The sequence below is a fragment of the Equus przewalskii genome, chromosome 8 (genome assembly GCF_037783145.1).
Source record: "Equus przewalskii isolate Varuska chromosome 8, EquPr2, whole genome shotgun sequence".
NCBI classification, from domain to species: domain Eukaryota; kingdom Metazoa; phylum Chordata; class Mammalia; order Perissodactyla; family Equidae; genus Equus; species Equus przewalskii.
In genome coordinates, this window is record NC_091838.1 from 62,091,759 (window position 1) to 62,118,014 (window position 26,256).

The following is a 26,256-nucleotide window of genomic DNA, read 5'->3' on the forward strand; positions in this document are numbered from 1 at the left end:
ATCTTCGGACATTTCCTAATATAATACGATCTTTGTATTTCTGACGTTATGATGACAACAGCTAATATTTAATGCTTACTATGTGCCAGGAACTCTGGTGAGTGCTTTCCATGTGTTGCCTTAGTTAGTCCTGATGAAATTCGTGAGAGGTAGATCCTATTATTAATTGCACTTCACAGACCAGAAACACGAAGCACAAAGAGTAGAGTACTCTTCTTCAGTAACACCCCTGGAAGTGGGCGGGCAGTCAGAACTCCAGAGCTCATGTTCTTAGGCTTTCATTATGGTGCCTCCCAGATTGACCGTGGTGGACGGTTCTTTTAATGCATTGGTCAATTGGAGTCACTAATACTTTTGTTGGGATTTTTACACCATTTTGATCATTGAAATTTAACTATAGTTTTCTGTTTGAGAGCTATTTTTCCAGATTTTTGAATCAGAGTTATGCATATTAAAATGGAAAGCTTAGTTTTAATAATTCCTTTTTTATTAAAAAATGGAAACAGTTTATACAACATTGTAATTATCTCTTCCTTTTTAAGAACTTCCTCATAAATTGTCTGGCTTTGGAGACATTCTTGGAAATAATTTTTTGATATGCTTTTTAACTTCTTCCTCACTCTTTGACATACTCAACATTTCTACACCTTGAGTAAATTTTGGACATTTATGTTTTTCCAAAGTCATTCATCTCATGGAAATTTTCAAATGTATTAATCATTCAATGGAACGTGATAGTCTCATATTGCCATTCTCTTATTTATTCTAGCTCCTTTTTCATTTTAATATTGTTTACATATTTTCTCTTCTGTTCCTTGGTTTAACTTGGTAGATGTCTATGTTATCCATATATGAATTCATTTTTGAATATATTATTATTTTAATTTTTCTTCTGTTTTTCTAATTCATAATTTTGGCTTTAAAATTATTTTTACTTCCTCCATCTTTCTTTTGTAAGGGTTGTATTCTTATTGTATATTTTAGTATCTTAAGTTATATCCTTATTTAATATATTTTCTCCTTTCTTTTTATTAATAATAAAGTTACATGCAGCTATGAGCTTACTCAGTCTAAAGATTTTGAAATGCAATATTGTCTTATTTATTATTGTTTTACCAAAAATAAAAAGCATATTACAAGCTATCTGGCATATAGTACCATAAAGTACAACCGCTCTGTTACCACTATTACCTGCTACACTCTGTCACCAATATTTTAGCTTCATTCTCTCTAGTACCCAAAAAGAGGCCTAAATTAATCATAGTCTGAGATTGTAGGAAAATAGAATCAGCTAAGCTATCTTTTTGCACTATAATAGCAAGCAATCAGAATTAATTGGTTTCTTCAAACTATAGAATCTTATAACCTATATACTCAGACTTCTACAGCTTTTGAAAACTGGAAAAGAACTTAGACTCATCCAGTACAAGACAAACCCAGGGTTGGTAAATAACATTTCAGTCAAAGTTTATGAAAATAATTGATACCACATAATTGCTAGAGCCAGGGTAAGCCTTTTGAATGAACTGACTTAATAACTTGATGAAGTTGCAAAGAATTTACTTTTAGCAGTTTCAATCTGGAAAACTACCTTTGGAAATCCATTGACATCTATGCTAGAGGGGTATTCTTTTTTATTATTGAAATTCATAAGATTGTGGACAATATGCAATTCCTCATATAAGAGATCAACAAAATAGACTATCTAAAAAAAAACAGAATCCATTTGAAACATGATTTGAAAAGGTGATGTTCTGGAAATTCATAGCTTTCCAAATAAAGTACTGGAACCACCCCATACAAACACAGCTTGGGAAGATGTATAAACTGGCTTATTTCCTCCAAGATTTTCTTCCTCTGCTTTTCCCTGAGTCCATGTGGATGTTGAGAATATACGGCATCTTCTCTCCAGCGGATGTCTAATCAATAGTTAGAAAAGAGATGGTCTCCCTATTCACAAAACTCACTTTTCTCCTGGTACCTTTCCTCATGCCCTGTTATTTTGCTTTTAAAATGACTTATATTTTTAGAGGTAAAATGGGGAGCTATTCAGTTGGAGTGAGCAATCAATCTTCTCCTTTCGCTCTCATTCCTAATAATTAGTCTATGATTTCTAAATGGACTTTAGTTTAGAGTCAGAAGAAAGAGATGTTGTCAGTAAAGGAGTTAAATGGACACTGACAGACAATCATTTGGAATTAGAGCTGTACTGATTTTGAGCTGATTGTCCTAAAACTTTACTCTCATCATGTTAATTCTGTCTTCAAAATTCTTCAATGGCTCCCCTTTGCCTGGTTCAGTGCTTCACCACCTTGTCCCCATCACGGCAAACATAGGAAATTCTACTGAGTACTGGGGAAAACTGACAAGGGTGCTGGTAGCAGGAAGAGGCTGCTTCAGGCGCTCCTCTGTGCCAGGCCCCACTTGGTTGCTCCAAGTGAAAAAACACCACTATATTGGAAAGCTCTGGCATCCTGGACAAAATGAAAAATTCTTACTTTGGCTTTCAACTCATTCCACCATCTGACTGCCAAACTGATTATCAACCTTTTTCTTTTACTACTTTCCTGAAAGACTCTTCTGTTTCAGCTATTTATTCATTCTACACAAAATAATCACTCTACCTAAAGTCTCTGAGGCTTTTGCTTCTGCTTTTTTGTTTGAGTGGAGAAGCCCTCTCTTCATTCCCCACACTCACTCACCAAAACCCTGGCCATCAATTGCAACCCCAACCCATAGCTCCCCAAAGCCTTTTTTTTTTTTTTTTTTTTTTACCATGGAGGAGAAAGTAATTATGATTCTCAGATCACTTTTGGGAATCTGGGAGGTCCTCCTGCAGGATGTGGGATTTGAGCAAGGCCTTGAAGGATGGTTAGGAATTGAGAGGCAGCTAAAAGGGAGATGAGAAGGGCTTTTCAGGTGGAGGGGCCTGAATGAGAAGTACCTGATGCACCTGGAAAAGACTTTGAAAGATTTTGACTGGGTAGGTCTGCATCAGGACAGGAAATTTGTGTTCTTAGAAAGCAGTTCAAGTGACTCTCATGTGTAGCCACATTTGGGTGCCACTGTTTGTAGTGGATTGGTACTGCCTGTTCAGTAAGCTTTCTCATACTCATTGTGTTGATTGCTGTTCTGGTCCTCCTGGCACAAGGCTGGGTATGAGATGCCAAGCTTGATTAATCAGAGTCTCTGGGTCTCTATATAAGGAGGCTGGAAAAAAGCTCTCTTTCCTCTAAAATGCTATGCTGAAATGATATAAACCTGGAGCTTCCACAGGCCCACCTTTCTTCCTGAGGGAGAGGAGGTCTGTCTTCAGTAGGACATTAAATAGCCATAGTTGGAGACAGAGCAGAGCACCAACAAAATTTTTTGAACCTTTGGATTAAGCTGCAGCTGACCCAATCCTATCCAGAATTGTTCTCAGTTATTTGAGCCGATAGATTTTCATTTTGTTGTTGTGTAAGCTAGTTTGAGCCAGGCATTTATGACTTACAACTGAAGGAACCTATCTAAGGCAGCGGTGTAGGGTAAAACACGGTTGGTGGAATGGTAGACAATTACCTAGAATGGTAGCTGGGGGTCAAGAAGGACCATGAGGCCTGACTGAGGAATCTGGATTCATTTTGTGGGCCTTGGGGAGTAGTTGACATTTAGAATAGGGAAGAATCAGGATATAGAGTTGTGTTTAGTGAGATAACTGGACATAGGAGGCAGAGCAGATTGGAGGAAGAAATTAAAGAAAGCTATAAGTTTCAATCCTTCCGTTGTTAATGGGCCTTTGAACCTGGTGAATTGGGACTCTGTCTGATTTCTTGTGGAAATTCCTAATCATAGAAAGTTCATAAGGAGGAGTTACATTGTAGATGTAAACATGTATCTCTATTTAAAAAGATAGACATAGGGGCTGGCCCTGTGGCCAAGTGGGTAAAGTTCCATGTGCTCCCCTTCAGTGGCCAGGTTCGTGGGTTCAGATCCTGGGCACGGACCTACTCCACTCATCAGCCATGCTGTGGAGGCATCCCACGTACAAAGTGGAGGAAGATTGGCACAGATGTTAGCTCAGGGTAATCCAAAAAAAAAAAAAAAAAGAGGAAAATTGGCAACAGGGTAACTCTTCCCCACCAAAAAAAGATAGACATACACTCAGAAGAATAAGCTCAAGTATGAACATTACTGGAAGAAATAGAGAGTGGTCAGAGAAAGGCATCTTGAAGCAAGACCCTTTAGAGTCAAGCAAGGATGGAGAAAACACCAGATTGATAGACAGGAATATAGAGCTGGGAGCAGCTCCCTCTTGGGGGCAGACAGGATTTTTTTTTTTTTTAAATCTCTCTTAGTAAGAGAAAGCTATAGCTGGGTAGTGTGATAACCACAAGCTTTATTGATAAGGGAACTGACTTTGTGCCAGAGCCAGGGTGTCTCAGTGGCTTAGGCTACTCATATTTTTTGAAGTTACTGGAATTAAAAATTTAAGAAATGTCAAAACATGCCTATGCAAATTGGGGTGTATTTTAAATATTTGTTCAATAATAACTCCATGAGTTTTTGATGTAATATGGTGTAGAGTATAATAATGCTATTCCAAAGACAGGTGGTGTGGTCCACTAAGGGGACACAAGGCTAATGTTGTGAGATGAACATTTACTTCTTTCAATCCTGTCAGTATGTCCTATTCTCTATGGAAAACCTCATGTGCACTTAACACCAACTCTCTAAATCTGAGGTGAATACAAGATCCAGGACGAATGGCTCCCCTGCTTTCCTACGGTTATCTTCACCCCACAGGCCCTAAGAAGAGTCTGTTTCCAGGACTTTGTCCTTAGTTCCTCTCCTATCTTGTTATAAGTGCATTGCTTTCTACATCTTGCCAAGTAATCCAGAAATACAACTGCTACAGCCTCCTTCACAGGTTTATCATAATTTCCTCTGGTTATTACTATTGTGCCTTAACTTCCAGCTTCTCCTCCCTCCAAGTCAGCCTCCATATTTCTGGCAAAGATCTCTCTCTTAAATATTGATCTGAACATGTGAGAGCCTTGCCTCAAAACCGTAAGTTGATCCCTTTAAGCCAAAGGATAACATTCAAATTCTTCGGCATGACACATAATATCCCTCACAAGGGTCCCCAACCCACCTTTCCAGTCTCATTTCTCATTATTCCTCCAACACGCCATATTTCTTGCTTTTCCACAAGGTGCCACGTTCTTTCTTTTCTCTCTGTTTTTGTTCCTGCTTTTGTCTCTTCCTGAAAAACCCTTCTCCTCTAGCTAATTCTTACCCCTCTCTCCTGTGAAAAGCTGTTCAGTGGTCCCAGTGAGAGTGGCTTTCTGATCCCCTAGTCCATTTACGCGTGTCTCAGGACAGTGAGTGATAGACAGTGATATCATTAAAGACAGGGACGGTGAATTGTTTAACTTTGTTTATCTGTGTATGCCCTATCCCTGTACTGTGCACAGTAAGGGCTCAATAAATACCGGCTGGACGATTGAATTAATTGTCAATAATACCTCATGCTTTCAGAAGCAAATGCAGGTTCAGTGACAAACTACCTCTTGCAAACAACTTGCTCCATAGGATTTAGCATGATTGCCCACAGTTTTCTGGATTGTTCCTATAAGTACCTCTGAGGTTGCAAAATTGTTCTCAGTTACCTGGGCCTCCATATTAAGACGCTTCTTCCAAAGCAAGCCCTTTTCCTTCCTCAGTTGCCTCCTGACTCAGCTGAGCTTGTTGAAGAAACCCTAGACGACTTCGTTTCCTTGATGTAGGCTACAATTTTAGCCCAGCACATAGAATCATCGCCCTCGCTCATTGCTGAGACTGTGGCATGCTGCTTATCTGCATGTAGTCAATTCTCTAGGCAAGAAATAATGCATTATTAACACAGTTTTATTATCAGGCCCAAGTTTGGCACATAGAGCAACATTGGAGGATAATTGGAAGGACAGCTGATTTGTTAGCAAAATGTTGCTTTTTGGCTAATGAATCATTCTGATTTTTGTACTGACAGCTCAGTAACAAGCTTGAAGACTACTTTGCTTCAGACCATTAAACTTGACAAACCAGTTATTAACTACAGCTAGAGCCAGCAGTCTGTGGGGATTATTGCAATTAGGAGCCATATATGTAATTTTTTTAAATCATTAGCTGAGACAAGGTGAGTCTAATGATGGAGGGGCTGATGACTGACAGTCTCCATCACTTTGTAGTACACAAGGCAATAAACAGCTGCTGGGAGCACTAATCAGTCAGCAAAAGCTCTTTGCTGGGAAGCTGTAGTAAGAGCAACAGAGGTTATTGCTTTCAAACTACAAGCCCTGTTTGGGAAGGAAAAGATAAGGTTTTTCCCTTGACTTCTATTTTGGAGGCTGGAGGTCTTTCCTCAAATGATAAGAAGAGGGAAGTAGAGGGTGGACATCCGATGGAGCCATGGCTTGGGTTCTCTTTCAGGCTTTATTGGATTGCTGTTGCGCTCAAGAACCCCACTGGAGAGTGCCTGCCCCTTCTCCTAATGGCTCACCACTATTCATAACAGGGGTCTCGAACTCAGGTGGATAATATAAACGGGTAGAGCAGAAGGAAGTGGTAAATACTATGGTAAAATTACAAGTCAAATAAAAACACATCACTGGGCCAGATTGTGGTATCTAGACTACAGACAAAAGTCCAGGTCCTCAGTCTGGACGAGTGTGAGACTCTTTGAATCTGGCCTACACCTCTCCAGCTGCATCCTTTTGTATTCCTCTTTTGAATCCTTATGCCCTGGTCTAAATGAGATGTTCTCTAAATGTGCCCCACACTTTCCAGTCTCTGTACCTTCGCCCCCCTATGAATGGCCTCCCCCTTGAAATTCATTTCAACATGTTCAAATCCCCCCCACTCTCTGGGTCTCAGTTTCTTTACTTGTCATATTGGGAAGAAGAGTTGGATTAAGTCAACATACAGACCCTATCTCTTCTAAAGTTCTGTGAGTCTGTGGCATTTTCACCAACTATGATTAGTATGCATATGAATCTCCTTGCCCTCCGGGGCCCTAACACTGTGTAATATTCTGCAACCCCTAGGTGGGCACATTGCTGGGAGTCTTGCTGTCATCACAGACGCTGCCCACCTCTTAATTGATCTGACCAGTTTCCTGCTAAGTCTCTTCTCCTTGTGGTTGTCATCGAAGCCCCCCTCCAAGCGGCTAACATTTGGATGGCATCGAGCAGGTACAGTACACCATCGAGCATTGACACAGAGCAGTGCTGCAGAGTCAAACCAAAGATAAAAATGGAAGGGACAAAGAAAAGCCTTGTTCGAAAATCCCTTAGAGGCACATCTGTGGCACACTGAGTAAAATAGATGTGTATATGAGAATGTGTGTTCTCAATGTTAATTCAGTTAACAGCCAGATTAAAGGTGCTACCTCTACTCCGATGGGACAACAGGAACACAGGTATCACTTTAGCAATCACGCCAGCCCAAGGATGTCAGTGTGTGGTAAGAGCCATGATATTATTCATTACATCACTCTGCATCTTGGAGAGAGGATGGGGTAAAGCTTGTACCATTTGGCAAAGTAGGGCACAGACAGCCCATGAGAGTTGGAGAAACTGAACAACTTCTCATAGGGGAGTTGGCAATAGAACATGGGCTTTCAGTGAATGGCTCAGCTGAACATCTTGCTCATTCAATCATCAACAGTAACAACAAAAATAGAAGAAGGAGGAGGAGGAGGTAGAGGAGGGAATGAAATATGACTTGTCTTGCTTTCTTAGAAATGGTTCTTCCTCTGAGTAATTGCTTGTTCCTCTCTAGGAAGTGGCCCAGGTCATGATGAGGGTTTATTATCTGGTAAATTTTTACTTTTTTTTACAATCCACTCTTCTCCCCAACATACGCATTGCCTCTCCACTTCTCCTCGTCTGTGTTATTCCTTATATCAACTGGAAGAGCTTCTGGCTGAATGTTTTGTGCAAATCATGTGAATAAATAGTCACAATTCTGTATTTGCACACTGGTTGAGAAAATCAATGTGAAGGAGATCTGAGGGCAGAGCACGTGTGGTCAACATGCTAACATGGCCAGCCTTCACCGAAAGGTGCCACTAGACACAGAAACGATTCGTAGACTGACAATTGTGGACTGTGGTTTTTCAAGTGTAGAATGATAGGAAGTTCTAATTTCGTACCCAGCAATTTATCATCACAAGTGTTTTGAATTGCCTTTCCTTTAACATTCAGAGAAAGATGAGGCAATAAAGAGAGTTTGTGACAATGTAATCTGAGGATGCTTTTTCAGTCCCTGAACAGAGCTGTACTTGGAAAATATGTACCTTTGGCTGAGCACCCGTCATTGGTCTGTATACGTTTTTATTGCTGTACCCTTTCTGCTACCATTCATCAAAGCTGTTTTGTAAAGGTAGAGTGGACTCAGAATTTAGATCACTGCTTGTACTTTCTCATCCTGGCCATGGAAGTCCATGAGCATTGACACTCTGGAAGACTAGTGTTGTGCAATAGAATTCTCAGCTTTGAGGGAAATGTTCTATAATATAGAGTATAATGTGACTATGGAGCACTTTAAATGTGGCTAGTGCTATTGAAAAACTGGATTTTTAATTCTATTTAATTTAAATAACCACATATGATTGGTGGTTACCACATTAGGCAGCACCACTATAGACATACAGGTGAACTAGCATAACCACAGACTGGTGATCAGCCCGATGACCCTGCTATTCTAACAGTTTTCTTAGTGATAATTGTAGCACCTGTTGATGGTTCCTAATGTGTTTCCTTCCCTAACTAGCTACTTTAAAATTCTTGACTCTTTGTTTAGTCCTATGTTTGATCCTACTCCTGACTTTTGGAATGGCATTTGGGCTTTGTCATGTCATACTCTACTTCCATACCCTGATTTAGACTCTCGTGGGTAGGAACCACCCTAGCTGACTTCTACAAACCCAAGCTCCATTTCTGGCTAACCAGAAACCCTTGAGCCTGGTTTTCATAAATTTCTGCAAAGGGGTTTTTAAAAAGCCTGGCTAGACTAATAAAATAATAAATACTTCTTGAGTGTTTGCTCTATATTGTATTAGTTTCCTAGGGCTGCCAGATCAAAGTACTACAGACTTGGTGGCTTAAACAAGAGAAATTTATTTTTTCACAGTTCCAGAAGATAGAAGTCCAAGATCAAGAGTTATCAGGGTTGGTTTCTTTGGTTCCTTTAGAGTTCTGTGAGGGGAAAATCTGTTCCATGCCTCTCTCTTAGCAACTGGTGATTTGCTGACAATCTTTAGCATTCCTTGGTTTATAGCTTTCTGCTTTCATTTTCACATGGCATTCTCCCAGTGTGCATGTCTGTGTTCAAATTTCCGCTTTAAATAAGGGCATCAGCCACGTTGGATTATAGGTCTATCCTACTCTTGTATGACCTGATTTTAACTTAACTAATTACATCCACAACAACCCTATTTCCAGATAAGGTCATAATCTGAGGTATTAAAGGTTTGGACTTCCACATATGAATTTTAGGGGACACAACTCAACTCATAAAATACGCCCACTTGTTAGAAATTATATGCTATTATTAAACTCACTATATAGACAAGGAAACTCAGGCTCAAATAGGTTATTTGTCTAAAGTCACACAGCCAGTCACTGGCAGATCATATATGTCTGAATCTTGACCTCATGCCCTAAACATCTGCACCAGCATTTCCTATAGTGTGAGAAATGTTCCACTGGTAGTGAGACAGAGGATTTTAAGTGTCACATGAACAATAATTACATGTCCTAGGGTGCATTAGAAAATCAACTAGCACATCAAACATGTAATTTCATGGAGAGCTTTGTTTAGGAAGAAGCTAAGCATAAAAAATGAATTTACTTAAAGAAAGTATAAGTGACTAGTAAGAGACGTAGCATGGAGATATGGAAAAAATCATGAAAGTTGTGCATAAATGACTGGAGTCTGGGAAACAATTGTCCCACACTAGGAAACAATGTTATATTGCTCTGCTTAAAGGGGGAAAGTCAGAATTATGGAATGTGCCTAACCACTGACTCAGAGAATGTTTCTAGACCCTTGGAGGCTTTTAGAACCTATCTACAAGGTTGAGTTCAAGGTCAAGGTGAGGCATTAAGGAATTCCTAAGTGAGCAAATGTACTTAACTCAGCAGCAGATGGAACCCTGACTTATCTTTAAATATTAATGTAAATGTCTCCATCCTGATCCTTCTTTTCCTTATTGTTGTTCTTAAAATTCAGTTAAGAGTGTTGATACACCTCTGAGCTTGCCTCTGTGTTTGTAACATGTTGAGTTGGCAAATGGAACTCATTTTCATCAAGTACCCTCCGAAGCCTTCCTTTTTACTATTTATTCCACAGAAGGGACTGGCACTGGCAAGTTGTAAATATTTTATGGCGAACTTAAGAGTTTCTAAACACATTTTACTCTTTGTGTCTCATTACTTCATAGCCTAATAAGTTTCAATCATTTTAGCACCCATTTAAATTAAAATCCCCGAGGAAAATAGCAAGGGCAGGCAGCAATTAATATGCTTTAAAAATTTGCTGGAAATTACTTAGTAACATGGAGCAGAATGAAGTCAGACACTGGTGTTTTCTGAATGCAGCATTAAAGTGCCTCATCTTAGTGTTAAAATCTATCCACACTCTTGCTTTGTGAATCACTGAGTGAACTAGTTTAAAGCCACTTTTTTGGGGCGGGAGAAAATATTAATGTCTTATGACTCTTGGGGAGGTTAAGGTGATGCACAAATTCTTTGTATATGAGTATCTGTTTGTTTGAATCCCCAGAGATCCTTGGTGCCCTGCTGTCCATCCTATGCATCTGGGTGGTGACTGGTGTGTTGGTGTACCTGGCATTTGAGCGCCTGCTGTACCCCAATTACCAGATCCAGGCCACCATGATGATCATCGTGTCAGGTTGTGCAGTGGCAGCCAACATTATGTAAGTCACCCTACGCATTGCCCATGAAGCTTGTCTTTAACTTAGTCTGGACATAGATTTGTGGTTTTCATTTTTGTTTTTGTTTAATTCCTCCACTTTTGAGGATGGTAGAGACCTGACCGAGTGCCCAAATGGCTCTAAGACTGAAAATAAGGCTGGTTGTGCTAGTTTAAGTTAAAGATTGTTTTAATACCAGCTTCTAACAGCTACCATTTTGAATGCTTCCTATATGCCAGAGACTCTGCTAAGATCTTCTGATCTACATTATCAAGCTCAATGATCACAACACCCTTGCTTTACAGATTAGGAAACTGAAGCTCAGTGAGGTTAAATAAATTGCCAGTGAGGTAGTACAGAACCAGGATTTGAATTTAGACCCACCAGATCCAGAATCGAGCTCTTAGACATTCTACTCTCATGCATATTGATGGTTCCATAGGACATGTCACTTACTCTTGTTCATTTTTTGTTATGTGAACACATTACGGGTTCCCGGAGAGCTGGGTTAGAAAGGATCTTAAATTTTATTTCTTTCAGTCCCCTTTCTACTTTTGAATTCTCTTTTGCAGCATTCCCATAAATGGTCATTAGTTTCACACATTTTAACAGAACCAATAAGAGGGAATTTATTTCTCTTAAAAGCAGCCTATCTTATCTTTGCATCATTGTGACTGTATAAAAATTCTTCTGTAAGCTGTGTTAGCTAAATTCTCTCTCTGGTTTCCACCTGTAGGCCCATTTCCTTATCCAGGCAGTCTTGAATCATTCTTATAGGACATGTGATCATGTCCTATTGGATATGTGATCATTTTCATATTGATCTACTCTTTCCAAAATAAACTACTTGATTAACTCATGACAATGGGGTTTTGAGGCCAGAGCTTTGATCCTTTCGAGTCAATTCATGCCTTCTCATTTGATAGTGTGATTCTGGACAACCTTACTTAAAACTCTATCATCTATCTATCTATCTATCTGTCTGTCTATCTATCTAGCCATCTATCCATTCATCAACAGTGGGTGACAGAACAATGGCCCCTCAAAGATTTCCACATTCTAATCCTTGGAACTTTTGAATATGTTAGCTCTCATAGTACAAAGATTTTTGCAAATGTGATTAAGATTTTGCAAAGATCTTGAGATGGGGAGATTATCCTGGATTATCTAGACAGGTCCAATGTAACCACAAATGTCCTTATAAGAGGGAGGCATGAGGTCAGAGAGGAGAGAAGATGCTGCAACGCTGGCTTTGAAGATGGTGGAAGGGGCCTGGAGCCAAAGAATGTGAGTGACCTCTAGAAGCTGGAAAAGGTAAGAAAATGAATTCTGCCCTAGAGCCTGCAGAAGGAATGCAGTCCTGCAGATCCATTTTAGACTTCTGACCTCCGGAACTGTAAGATAGTAAGTTTATGGCATTCTAAGCCACAGAGGCTCTGTGGTAGTTTGTTGCAGCAGCAATAGGAAACTCATGCACTATCTGTCCTCTATCTGTCTTGCAATGTAATGTGATACATGCTAGGAGGTAGGTTTATACATGAAAGTGAAGAAGACAGAGACAGAACTTTGAACAGTGGTTTTTAAGAGAGGGCACAAGGGAAGTGGAGGAAAATCTGAGCATGGACACTTTGAAAAAGCTCCTCAGTTCACTCCAATGCCTTTACCTCGTGCCTGCCTCAGTTCCTCACCTCTTAGTTTGCAAACTTTTGTTCCAAATGTCTGAGCTAAACAGTTAGGAGTGGTATTTGATCTGCTGTCACTGACTAGATCCTTATTTCCACCCAGTTAACTTGAAAGTGTGTTTCACATTGGCACTGGGAGAAAAAGTGTGGGGAGATCGATGCAAATCTGTCACCACTGGAGACAAATAAGCCAGCACACATGTCCTGCTTACTGGGGGTCAATAACATCATCTTTGTGTAAGGAGAACAATATGTCCACAAGGCAGCAAGAAGAATAAAAATATTAATACTTTCTCGAGAGTCATATGTCACATAGTTGTGTCGATGCTACATGAAGATGAAGGATATACCTAGCTAACTGCCACATAAATCTGGGACCTCAATGATCGAGTTTGACTTTCCAAATAGATACCAGCCAAATTTTCTTTTTACTGCAACTGCTTTTCAACTTTGACCTTAACATTTCAGGTGCTTTTCTTACTTAGAAAGACAAGGGAATTGAAAAGCATCGACTTCCCAGTACAAGTAGGTAGTTATTTATGGATAAAAATCCTTAGTGACACTAATGTTTTCTCCCAGAACTGGGATTACAGTTTTCAAGTGCTGTTAGATGCTGTGTTATCTGAAAACAGAGACATCAGAACTGTAATTTAGGAATAAATCTATTCCTTGGGGACCCAAAATCAGGGCAGAAAGTTCTAATAGAAGTTGCAAAGGCATTCTGGGATGAAGATTATTGACAGAGACTTAAGGCTGTTGCATGCTAAGGTTTCTCTGCTTGAAACATTCTGTCCCTTTCTAGTCTATTTAACTCTAACATAACTTTTCAAATCGGGCTCAATGTCTTTGTCTGTGTAACTAAATCAGACTCCTCTGTTGTACTATCCATAGCACCCGTTGTTAGTAGACTTATTATAATTAGAATTTTCCATTTATGTTTGTCTTTTAAAAATCTTTTCCATCTCCATCACCCTTAAAGCAACACTAGGGAGGAACCATGTCTGCTTTCACTCACCTTTATGCCCATTAACTGTGCCTGACATACGAGAATCCCTAACTAAGTTTTTTTAATAAAATGAGTAAAAGAATGCATGACAATGTGATGAGCACACATGGCAGATCTAAAAAGAGAGCCTATTAACTGACAGCTATATCAGGCTTTCTGAACAACCTTAAATGGAACTCCTAATTGAGGGTGAATTTCTGCCCAAACACTGACAATCTGAAAACTTAACATTGTGCAATGATCAAATCTTATTGGGTAGCAGTAATTCCACTTTGTAGAGATGGATGAGATTTAACAGACAATTTACCTGCAAATAGACTGGGGTGCATGATAGTAAACAATGGTTTTTTTTAAAGCTTTGCTCCAAAATGTTCAGAAAGAGTTTCTAGGCAAAATACTCCTTGTGGCCATCAGTAAAAAGGTTCTCATTTTACCTTTGGTCTAATACCTTTTAAAGTTGTAGATAAATAGAATCAGGTACACACTACTTACCACTTTGACTTGGATAGAAGATGTTAAATTTTGCAATATCATATATAAATATAAACATTTGTGATACATTTATATATTTGAATCTCTTGATAAATAGCTGCATATACATAAGCACAGTATTCTCATCATTGGCCATTAGAAAATTATTCAAATTTCAAATTCTCATGGATATTAACAAAGTTAAGTAAAATAAAAGAATAAAAAATCCGACCTTCATGAAATTCACTGCTTCTTATTTTGTTTTATCCCTTTCTGCTGCTTTTTGCCTTTAAAACCAGTGCACTTAATCAACTTCCCACAAAAGTTCAGCTTTAAGCCTAGCTCACTGCCTGACATTTCGCAGACCCTCAATAAACATTTCCCCTGCTCACTGTGAAGTTCTTGGCTTTCATCTAAGAAGTGATGCTTTCCAGTTTTAATGTGAAACAGAGTAGTATTAGATAGATGGATGAGAAAACTGAGGTGAATCTTTCTCATCTGTCATTGTGTGAAAAATTCTATGATACACTTGTGTTCAAAATTAGTCCAAAATAGTACATTTTAGAGCACTAATATTTCAACTATTTACCACTGTGGATAATACACGCTAATGTCAACTCCTCCATTATTCTGCCTAGATTTTTAGGGGTTAATTTCCCACGTGCTGAGAATACTATTCTCTCCTTTAGGCTAAGTGTAATTTTGCACCAGAGACACCCTGGCCACAATCACCAGGGACTGCAAGCTAATGCCAGTGTCAGAGCGGCTTTTGTGCATGCCCTTGGAGATCTATTTCAGAGCATCAGTGTGCTAACCAGTGCACTTATTATCTACTTTAAGGTGAGTATGTTTGCGTTTACTCATTGTCATAGTAACTTTATAGATTAGATAGTATAGAAGCTGACCCTCTAATATTAACTTAAACAAAGGTGGACAGCCTATCTTTGCCTACACAAACTACTTTGCAAGATTAAACAAACAAACAAACACTCAAAGACTGAAACCTTGAACTTTCCAAATTCCTAAGAGCTATGTCGTTAACTGTATGGCTGCTAGTTTTTCAGGAAGTAGTTTCTTTTGTCATGGGGTTAAGATGGACAGCAAAGGAACCTTGAATACCGTTGGGTTCTTGGGTTGTAGGCAACAGAAAAGAGCTCTAGCTCACTTAAGCAAAAAATAGATTCATTGGCTGAAATTTATTGAATGTAGTCCTGGACAGAAATGAAGGTAGAAATAAGGCAACTTTTGGTCTCTAGATTTCAGAAACTATCCAACTTCTGTTCCAGCACCATGCTGAAATGAATGTGACTCAACTAGTTTTTCCCCTGTTCTTGTCACTCTGCTGAAGATTCATATTTCTGGGAAAGGGAGTCCAATTGACCTAGCTTGGGTTGTATACCTGCTGCTTGGCTGGGGAGGGTACAGTACCTGATTGACTGTCCTGCCATATCACTCACAATGGGGGAGAGGTAACATCTCTCCAAAGAGCCAGGGCTCTAATGGAAAGTGGAAATGGATCCTGGATGGACCTCTGACCCTAGACAAGTATTCACTACAGATCTCTATCTGGTAATAGCAAGAACTAACAGAGGTGGGGCAGGGTGGAGGTGTTGGGGGAGTAGCCAAGGAGAATAGCATTTAGCTCTGTCTGTTCACATCATGATTGTCCAGTTAGCAAGAACTCTTTATTCTTGCCAAAAAAGTGAAAACATGTAAATTAAAATTACAAAGACATACATGAATTTGGTAGAGCAAATGCTCACTGAAAGCTGTAAGTTTAAGACAAAATAGTTTAAAATTATACAGGTTGGGGGAGTTTGAGAGTACTCTTACAAAGGTTTGGTTGATGCTGAGTTTCTTAGAGGTAATGGGGCACAGACTTATTTAGTGGCACACAACTTCATGAAGGGCAGAACAGCAGGTATTTCAACCTGAGGCTAAGGGCTAAGGGGGAGAGATTGCAAGAATGAGGCTCCGGCTCCTACTCTTAGGACTGTATGAAAGATGCCTGCCTCCAGTATGCACCATACTTGGGAGAGAAAGAAATAGACTAACCCCAAGCTGCCAAACCAAGCTCCAGCTATACCTTGGTCATATGCACCTCTGGGCAGATGATACCCTTTCTTCTCATCATAATTAAGGCTGAAAAGTCATTGCATATTGTGCAAATTTGTGCATATTTTCATAACATACTTCCGGTAATTTGAGAGAAGTTAAATCAGGCCTCTTGAGAGAATACTCAAGGATATCTTTCCCTCTACTTCTTAAATTACAGGGAGGGCAGGTCCTGTAGTCTCCCTTCAGTCACTGATAGTTTAAAGCTTAAAAGGAGGATTGGATCTTCAGGAAGTCTTCCTTGAGTTGGATGTCAAGTGTCAGGAGGGTGAGAGGGTAACAGAGAGGGAAGGAAGCAGGAAGATTTGCTTATTTTATTAATCAGACTTTCTGCATGGGGGGCCTGAATTCAGTTAACCAAAGCCCCTATATTTTCTAGCCAGACTATAAAATGGCTGACCCAATCTGCACGTTTGTCTTTTCCATCCTGGTTTTGGCCAGCACCATCACTGTCTTAAAGGACTTCTCCGTCTTACTCATGGAAGGTAGGAGCGATTTTATTATTATTTTAGGATCAATGTCTTCTTTCTGTATAATCACAAAAAGGAATGGCCTCAAGGCATGCTCACTGTTAATTTGCATTACAGGGAAAATATAAACTTACAAGGAATTTCTGTGAAAACAAATATGAGTTTTATTCATATGGGAACAAATAAAAAGAATTGACTTCTGTTTTTCCTCCAGCAACTGTTAAATGATACGGCACAGAGTAAAAACAATACATCCAAACACTAAAGATAGACATTGGGGGAGATATTGCAAAAAGACAAATTTGTCTCTCAATATATGGGAAGAACCTAAGAAAGATTGCCTAACTCTATTCCTCAGGCAGCATTTGAACTACTAGGAAGGACTTGCCTAAAACCCTTGTTAGACTAGCCAGCAATTCTCAAACTTCAGAGTCATGGGAATCACTTGGGGGGTCTGATAAGACAGAGATTGCTGGGCTTACCCCCATAGTTCCTGAGACAGCAGGGCTGGGTGGCTGAGAGCTTGAATTTCTAACAAGATGCTGATGCTGCTAGTCTGAGGGCCACACTTTGAGAAACACCAGACTAGTCTTGTCATCCCAGTTAAGGGATTCCTACATGAGGGCACTGGGAATGGCACCTAGAAAATTCAATCAGAACTAGAGGTTTCATTATATCAAACATTCAGATGATCAAAAATATCCGGACATTGGCTGAACTTTTCTTTTCTGTCCAGCACATTTTGACAGAAGATAGATACAGTCTCAGAGTGCCCTTGCCTTCAGGATCAACTCACACTTCTTTAGCATTCACTGCCAAGTACACATTTAAGGGTTTAGTTCTCGGTGGGCACTACAGTTGTTGGCAGATGATCGTGTTAATAGTGAAACAGAAGATGGAGTCAAACATCACTGAGTAACAAGTGCACTTCCTGGTTCTCAAGGTGACAATATTTGGTTCGTCAAGTCACAGATACATCCATTTCCTTTCCCAAGGGCTGAGTGCTGGGTGGCAGCTGTTTTTGCTATTATAGAACTTAGTGACCTAAAGGGGGATAAAAGAGAAAATTGTGTACAATTTGAGATGACCATATTCCACTTTCTCTGTCTCTCAGTATAGCTCTTCTCTGGCAATTATCTTTTTTTTTATGTAAGGAAGAGTGTAGCTAATTATTGAAACTGGCAGGTAAACTCCTATCTGGAAGATGCTTAATTTTTAAACTAGGTTTTTAAATTAGGTTAGCATAAAATAACATTTGTACTTGGTAAAATCTTAAAATGATATGGAAAGGTATGAAATGATAAGAAAAAAAATCTCCCTATTTCTCCACCTTTGAATTCTAAGTCCCATTCTTCAGGGGTAATACCTACTAATAAGTTGAAATATATCTTTCCAAAAATATCTATGCACTTACATACGTATGTACATGTAATATATATGCATGTATATATGGTGTGCATATGCCTTTTTTTAAACAAATGGTATTACACATTGATATATTTTTTGTTTTGCACCTTGCTTTTTTTCATTTGGAGATCTTTCCATATTATTATATACATAGATACACCCCATTCTTTTTCGTAGCTACAAAGTATCCCACTATATGCATGCACTTGCTTGTTGATGGACATTATACACAATGGTGTAATTACCATTCTTGTACATATGTATTTTTAGCACTTATCTATCTGTGGAATAATTCCTAGAAGTGGTATTGCTGTTTCAAAAGTTATGTGCATTTAGAATTTGATAGATATTGCCATTTCTGCCAATGATACCATCTCAATTTCTTTCCTGCCAACAGCATATGAAAGAGCCATCTCCTCACATCCTCACCATCACTGGGTATTATCAAGCTAGTGATTCTTTTCTAATTTGATAGGTGAAATATTATACCTTATTGATTTCATATGCAATTACTTAATTATAAGCGATATTGAGTGATTTTTCATATATCTGTTAGCCTAGATAATTATTTTTTAAACGCTAATTTGGGTATTTTCCTGGATACATTAATATTTTTGCAGGCTCTCCCTCAGAAAAAAAGGTTTCAAAGATGTGATGTAGCATTGGGGCCAGAAGGAGCACATCCTATTACTTGTCAACATTATTTCATAAAGTAAAAGAAGTAACAGTGCGCTTGTGTTTTCCATAAAGGTAAAGAGCTAAAGGAGGCAAGAGAGAATAAGCATAGAGGGATCGTGACTTCATCCCAAGGGCCCTAGGTGAATGACAGCAGGTCTTTAAAGGGTCAGGTGAGATTCCCCAGAGACGACACTCCCCCGAGATGACACATTAGGCATAATAGTCAACTTTGGGTTGCAATACCTGGAGTTTAGCATTTGCATAACAGTTTACACTCAGAACATGGACTTTAGAATCTGACGTCCTACTTATCTGTGTGGCCTTAGCAATGCCTCCTAACCTTTCTGACTCCCAATTTCCTCTCCCCCAGTTAAATAGAAATTGTAATACTGACAACTCTTAAAATTCTTATAACTATTGAATAAGATAATCACTATAAATAAAGTGCTTAGCATAAACTGTGAGATGTGGTAGGTTCTCAATAAAGTTGTGTTATTGTTATTATCACAGTATAACAATTGCATCCATGACTCCATAGACATTCTATGGCTAATGTGAGACAAGAACTCTTTTAATTTGATTCTAGTAACCTGAGCTTTGGGCAGCTCATGGGGTAAAAGAACAGGATGATCTTCCATGAAACAATATGAAGCGGGATTAAACTAAACTCAAACTGTACACAATTTTAAGTTAGCCCCAAGAAGTAAATCCCCAAAAGCAAGGTTCTTAAACACTGAAAAAGGAAGGGTAAGGATTCCCTATCTCTTTAAATAAGTGGTTCTTGACTAGTTATTCATTACAATCACCTGGGAAGCTTTTAAAAAGTACTTATGCCCAGGCCCCATACCCAGAGATTCTGATTTAATTGACTGGGGTGGGGGCTGGCTTTGGTGTTTTTATAACATGCAGCCAAGCTTGAGAACCACTGCAAGGTAGAGCTTCCCAGTGGCTCATAAATGTAGGTATGATGGTTCTCAACCTTGGCTGTGTGTTGGAATCACCAAATGAGCTAAGAAAATACCGATTCTGGGTTATCCCCAGAGAGTCTGATTTAATTTTCTTGGGTGTATCCTGGTCATCAGGATTTCTAAAGTCTCCTCTGGTGATACTAATGGGCATCCGAGGTTGAGTGCCACTCTGAAAACATGCAGATTCAGAGCCTCCTCCATAGAAATTTTCTTCAGGAGGATTGGAATGGAGCTGTTGCATATTTATTTTTAACAAACACTCCAGGTGTCTGTGTAATATATGTAAATGAAGTAGAGGCTAAAAAGTGGTCATCCTTAGGGAGCTCTTCTACAGCATCCTCTTTGCATCATCTTTAGTTGACAGAGATCGACCTATTGCATCAAATGGCTTTAATATGGTTGTCCTGGTTGAGTTGATTTTTTTAAAAAAAATCTTGTATTGAACTCGTGTCTTCTGTGGTTCTGACCAACCACTGGCTCGGTTTCTCTCTCTGTAGCCAGCCAAAGCAAACACCCTTACACTTTCACATCCTCCCATCTTCTATATGACAACCCTTGCAATGTTTGGAAAAGAGTGATCCCACCTCCCTTAGCCTTCTCTTCTCCAGGATAGAGACTCCTCAGTTCTTTCAGCCCCAAAGAATAGCTAATTGGCTGCCAGGCTCTCCACCTTCCTGTGTGCTCCACACCATTCCTTTAACAATAAAGATGACAGTCAAACTATTACATTCTGTGACTAGAACATTAAACTCTAACTAATGTACCTAAAATAATAGAAATTTTATAAGCCAAATAATAAGATGGTACTACAATGTTAGGATCCCCTATTAACACAGTTCACTAAGTGACCTCTTGGATAGCTAACGTTTGTACAGCACTACAGTTTGCAAAGGGCAGATATTTTCTGATTTGTTCCTCAAAGAACTCTGTGAACTACATATTATTCTTATGACTTCTATTTTACTACAAATATGCTGAAGATCAGAGAAGTTCCATGATTGGGTAAATTCACAATAGTTGTAGTCAGAATGCTAACCTGGAATTATTTGATTCCAAGCCCCATGTTGTTTCATTTTGCTTTTCAAAGTGTATGCAAAGGTAATTGGGAAAAGCTCAATTGGTTTAATAATACACCTTGAAAATGAAGGATGATTACTGTTGTTGGTTATTACACGATAAATTCTTCAAATATCCTTTGTTTGATTGATGGTAAATACTTTGAAACAGTCAGGTGACTCTGATTTATAAACATTTGAAGTAAGAAACCAGAGAAGGGGAGGGCAAGTTGATATCTTGGTGAGGACTTTGCGGCCCCATTTAGCCATGTTAATGAGCTATATTTAATTGAGTAACAACAGCCCCAACTCTTTCCTCTTGTCAGGTGTGCCAAAGAACCTGAATTACGACAGTGTGAAAGAGCTCATCTTAGCAGTGGATGGGGTGGTGTCTGTGCACAGCTTGCACATTTGGTCTCTAACAATGAACCAAGTGATTCTCTCGGCTCATGTTGCTGCAGGTCAGTGAGTTTTGTAAACACTCGGGACAAAATTCAGTCCTTGTCCTGTAAAGTCAGTAATTTCCTTCTTTTTCATAGAGCTGGCTTTAGTGTCTATTGCCTGTCAAAACAACTGTCAAGTGTCTTGTATCACCAAGGGCCTTTGAAAACACCCCCTTGTTGATATTGTCATGGCAACAATGATACCGATGACATCCCTTAAGGCCAGCTGCAGAGGGTAGAAAGTAGAACAAAGAGCTAAAATGTCACCCAAACTTCAAGGCCTCTGGCTCTACCTGTTTAACTTACTGTTAAATAATAGGGATGAATTCAACAAGAAATCCTCATTGAGTATCTCATTTGTATAAGACACTTTGCCTATCATTGAAGATAGAAAGATGAAGGAGACATAGTACCATCCTTAAGGTTCTAACAAGATGTGCTAGTGGGAATCAATAATGGCTCCCTTACTGGATGTTTGGAAATTCTGTAAACCATGTGGGATCATTCTTAGGATGTTGGGTTTATTCTAAAAACTACTTTCTCATGTAGCTGATTTTGTCCAAGACATCTCCTACGGCTGGGAGAATGGGGAGTGAGAGGTCTTTCACTGCCTCAGGAGACAGCTCAGGCCAAGGATGATACATTAGGCTGCTAAAAAATTACTCAAGAAGTTACCTAGAGGCAGGGTACAGGAACACCAATGATAGGTATTTGAGGAGTGTGCTTTCTCAGACATCCTCATCTTCACTGAGAGTCTCAGATCTGGCTACAGGGAATTTACAGCATCCACTGCACCAATATTTCACTGAAAATGGAATAACCTAGTAAACAATTGGGTCACTATGGAGGGAACTTTACAGTCTCCTGATTCCTTTTGGGACAAGAGAAAAGATGGCACTGAGGGTTGCTGCTCTAAGAAAGGTCTGTGGGGAGTGCTAAATGCTTCCTGGTTCCTATCACCAGCCTTGAGATAAATTCTGATTACATACAAGGGCTGCAACCCAGAGATCCCTGGAGACTGGTGAGCAAGACTGTATGAGAAATAATAGCTCTGTCTTAGCTTTTTCCAGGGCTTGTCTCCCCTTCCATACTCAGCTCTTAAGAGGACCAGACCCCGGAGAGACCTGTGGGCAGGAAGAGTTCCCATAGTGATGGGGTACACTGCTGCACTAGAATTTCCCTTGCTTTGTCTGTGTGAATGTAGCTGATTGTCAGAGCATCGTGGCTCCTTGTAAGTGCTCTGCCTGTGTCCCACCCTACCAGGTCAAAGACAAAGTGATGCTGGAGATTTAGCAGTCACCCGTGTGTGTGCAATCAGTGTCAATCTCACTGTGGTTCTTTATCAACAGCAGCCAGCCAGGACAGCCAGGTCGTTCGGAGGGAGATTGCTAAAGTCCTCAGCAATAGCTTTATTGTGCACTCACTCACCATTCAGATGGAATCTCCAGCCGACCAGGACCCTGACTGCCTTTTCTGTGAAGACCCCCGGGATTAGCTGAGTCACATTGTCAGCTTCCAAAGTTTGACAGGCCACTCCATGTTGCTCTGCAGTTTCTGCCACATGAGAAATAAGGAACAACAGGAAGAAGTTTGAGACATTCGTGATACAGTACAATGCACATATTATCCTTCTTTATTTAGCTCCATCTGCCATGAATGAAGATGTACTCAGATTCATCAATCAGTTGGGTTATCAACTCATCAGTAGCTGTGTTCAAAGTCAGGAGCATGTGTATAGGTTATTCCAGACTGGGGCTGAAACAACAGTTGTTTGTAACCATAGGCAATAAAAATCTCATCTTCCTTCAATAATACATCCTGAGTATGAGTAGGTAAAGTTAAACTCAGGAAAGTCTTATCAGGAATTGGTGGCAAGGAAAAGAATCACATAATTTTCCTAAAACACATGAAGCAAAATTATGAAGAGCCAAGTCAGGGGTAAAAGAGAATCTGGAGGCCTAATACCCCATCATAACTTGACTTTCCCACCAAACTTTATTATTATTTGGGGCAATATCTTTTGACTCCCTGTCTAGCTACATGACTATTCACTAAATGGGGTAGAAATGCCCTCTTTCCATCTTGCTTACAAATTATGTTCTAAAATGTCTGAAGCTATGGAATGATATTTTACTTTTCTGTATAAAAGGCCTAGATAAATAAAAAATTATGAAATTGCTGCTTTTCAAGTCTTTTCTTATGGTGTGACCTAATAATAAAAGAAAATGAGGAGGTACAGAGAGGCAGAGTTCTTATCCAAGGTCACATGGAAAATAATTTTGTCAAAGAATTATGATAAGAACTCTCAGGTCTTGAATAACATTTATGGAATACCAACTATTGGCCAAGTATTGTACGGGGCTATTCAGATATATCACCTCATTTCATTCTAATGATAACTTTGGGAAGTTGGAATTAATACCATCATTATATAGATAAGGACATAAGGTTCATAGAGGTTAAGTAACTTAACCAATGTCATTATTCATTCATTCAAAGAATAATTTTGCAGTACAGGCTATGGGCTGAGCATTGATGAACCAAGCTGATACAGCATTTGCCCTCATGGACCACTTTCCCTTTTGTGGGGAGACAGGCATTCCATTAATAAATATCACCAAGGATATACTGCAAACAGTGGCAGTGATAGGAAAGAAGAGAGGCTGATTCAGATTGGGGGAGGTCAAGGGAGAGCCTCTCTGAAGAAATGGCATCCAAGTTGAAACCTGAACAAAAAAATAGGTGATAGCCAAATGGATTGTAGGAGGAAGCATGTTCTAGAAGAAACAAGAGCGTAATGGACACCCTGAAGAAAGAATTTCGTGCTTTTAAGGAATTGAGGAAGGTCCCTTGTGTCTGGACGGTACTAAGTGAGGGGTGAGTTCAAATACATGAAGGACATGAAGCAGGAGAGATAAGCAAGTCCAAGTTAGAAAGTAACAGAAAGCCAGATCTATTTTATCCAAAATCCCGTCTACACTTTCTCTTTTGGACACTTTTTGGCTGTTTCTTTTTGATAAATTATCTGCATTGTCAATTAGCTATTATTTCAGAAGTGCATGCAAAAGTTGAGTCCACATTCTTCGAAAGAATGCGATGAATAAATTGCTGAGTTTGAAAGTGAACTGACTGTGCTTCTGTAATGTATCCTGTCCTAGGTAGCACTAAAATTGTACCATCTCTACACAAGAGTCTGGCTAAGGAAAGAGGGAAGCTGAACTAATTGAAATGGTTGTGGGTTGACCTGCCAAAAGACCTTGCCCAAGAGAACCGAGTTATTCCAGTGACAATGGGGATAGGAAAGGGAGACATGACTGACATGGCAGAAATAGGGAACTCTGTGGTAGAGGATTGAACTTGAGAGGGAATTAGAAACCATGGCTTCAATCTCTTTCTGCTTCCCTCCGGATCTGTGACCTTGAGCTGGTATTCAATTACTCTGAGCTTTAAGATTCCTCATCTGAAAATGAGAATTGTATTTTCATCAAAGAGTTTCTGTTAGAATTACCTGGGGTAATGAATGTAAAGAACAAGTTTCTTTGTGTAGTAAAAAGTGGGTGCTCAATAAATGTTCTCTCCAGGGTTTCTCAACCTGGGCATTATTGATGTTTTGGGCCAGGTCCTTCTTTGTTGTGGAGGGCTGTCCTGTGCATCATAGGATGTTCAGCAGCATCCCAGGGCTCTACCCACTAGCTACTACTAGAACTCTCCACCCCTGGTTTTAACAACCAAACAGACACACATACACAAACTTATAGGCTATAAGAGAAGATTGGTGGTTGATTGGGGCATGGAGACCTGGAGCTTGGGATGGTTGCCTTTTGACAAGAAGCCAGCAGGATAAGAAGTAACTTAAGGCTGCTTTACTTCTAGATCCACTTCTGCTCACTTTCAGATCCTCCATCAAGGGGTCAGAAATATTTATTATGATTTATCTGGGACTAGGTCATTCTTTGGACTGTGTTTTACTCCTGAACAGGGATACTGTGTCTTACAGCCAGAGATACGCACTCTCATTTTTTTCTCTTCTTTCCCCCTTGGTAAATAATTTTAGACAGAGTGTGTCTTCTTGATCCAGGCCCAGGCATAATTCTCTCCTTTTCTTTTCCAACTCCTCTGAGCACAGAGCTAAGAGGGGAAGTTAGACGAAAGCCTTCTCTGCAGATCTGGCCATCCGTCTCTCCCTCTCACTGCCTATTTGCACAAGGAGAATTGAATGTGCTGGTCTCAAGATTTAGATTTAAAAGAAATGGAAGGCTCACTTCAGCCTCCAACCCAAGCAGTGTGTTCTAAATCATGACACATTTCACTGGGTTATTGGATTCTGACTCAGATATTAATGATGTGGTATTGTGATTCGTATTCTGCTATTATTCTTTGTATGGCTACTTCTCTTCTCCTCAGGGAAGAGAGGCAAGTGGCATGGCAAGATTCTATCATTATGAGTCCTTGATCATGTAATACCATCTCACACTATCCAAACTTCAGCCCTTACCTCTAACAAGGAGAACAACTGTTAGGGAAGGTTTAATAAGTTCCATTTTGAATGTGACCTCTAAAAGTGTGAATGTCCATTGGGCAGATAGAAATTTGATCATAGACCTTAGAATAGAAATTTCTTGGTATTTTTTCCTGATCTAAATTTGGACATGTGCATGAATATACAGAGAAGCCTTTACAATTAATTTTTATTCGCTTGTCACATTTTGGCAATAAATATCTCTTATCTTTAAATTCTAACCTATTTACTGTAAAACTTCATATAATCAGTGTTCAAAAGAAAATATTTCACCTACCAGAATGCAAAAACACTGAGATCCACGAAAGAATGTGGTTGTAGAAACCCAGAGATCTTTAAGAAGGGTCCACAAAAACATTCTAGTTGACCTCAGCAAGTTGGTGCCATGGATAATTTAGATATTTACCTGCAAAGAGAAATAAAGTGGCTACAAGTAATTAATTCATTCCACAAGCATCATCTGAGCACCTGCTTTGTGCTAGGCA

The 26,256-nt window shown here is 39.5% G+C and overlaps 1 protein-coding gene across 3 annotated transcripts in view; it reads left to right on the top strand.

Moving 5' to 3' along the window:
* Positions 1-23,431, top strand: part of SLC30A8 (solute carrier family 30 member 8) — a 34,638-nt gene extending 11,207 nt beyond the window's left edge. The window contains exons 4-9 of one of the 3 annotated variants that reach the window (XM_070631923.1): positions 7,065-7,211; positions 10,807-10,960; positions 14,806-14,956; positions 16,611-16,716; positions 21,136-21,270; positions 22,605-23,431. In XM_070631923.1, the coding sequence (XP_070488024.1) occupies positions 7,065-7,211; positions 10,807-10,960; positions 14,806-14,956; positions 16,611-16,716; positions 21,136-21,270; positions 22,605-22,747 (836 nt within the window). In that variant the 3' untranslated portion in view covers positions 22,748-23,431. Of the gene's footprint in view, positions 1-7,064; positions 7,212-10,806; positions 10,961-14,805; positions 14,957-16,610; positions 16,717-18,858; positions 18,974-21,135; positions 21,271-22,601 lie in introns of those variants that run through there. The other 2 variants (XM_008528340.2, XM_070631924.1) reach the window with 2 other exon arrangements.
* The last annotated feature ends 2,825 nt before the right edge of the window (positions 23,432-26,256 follow it).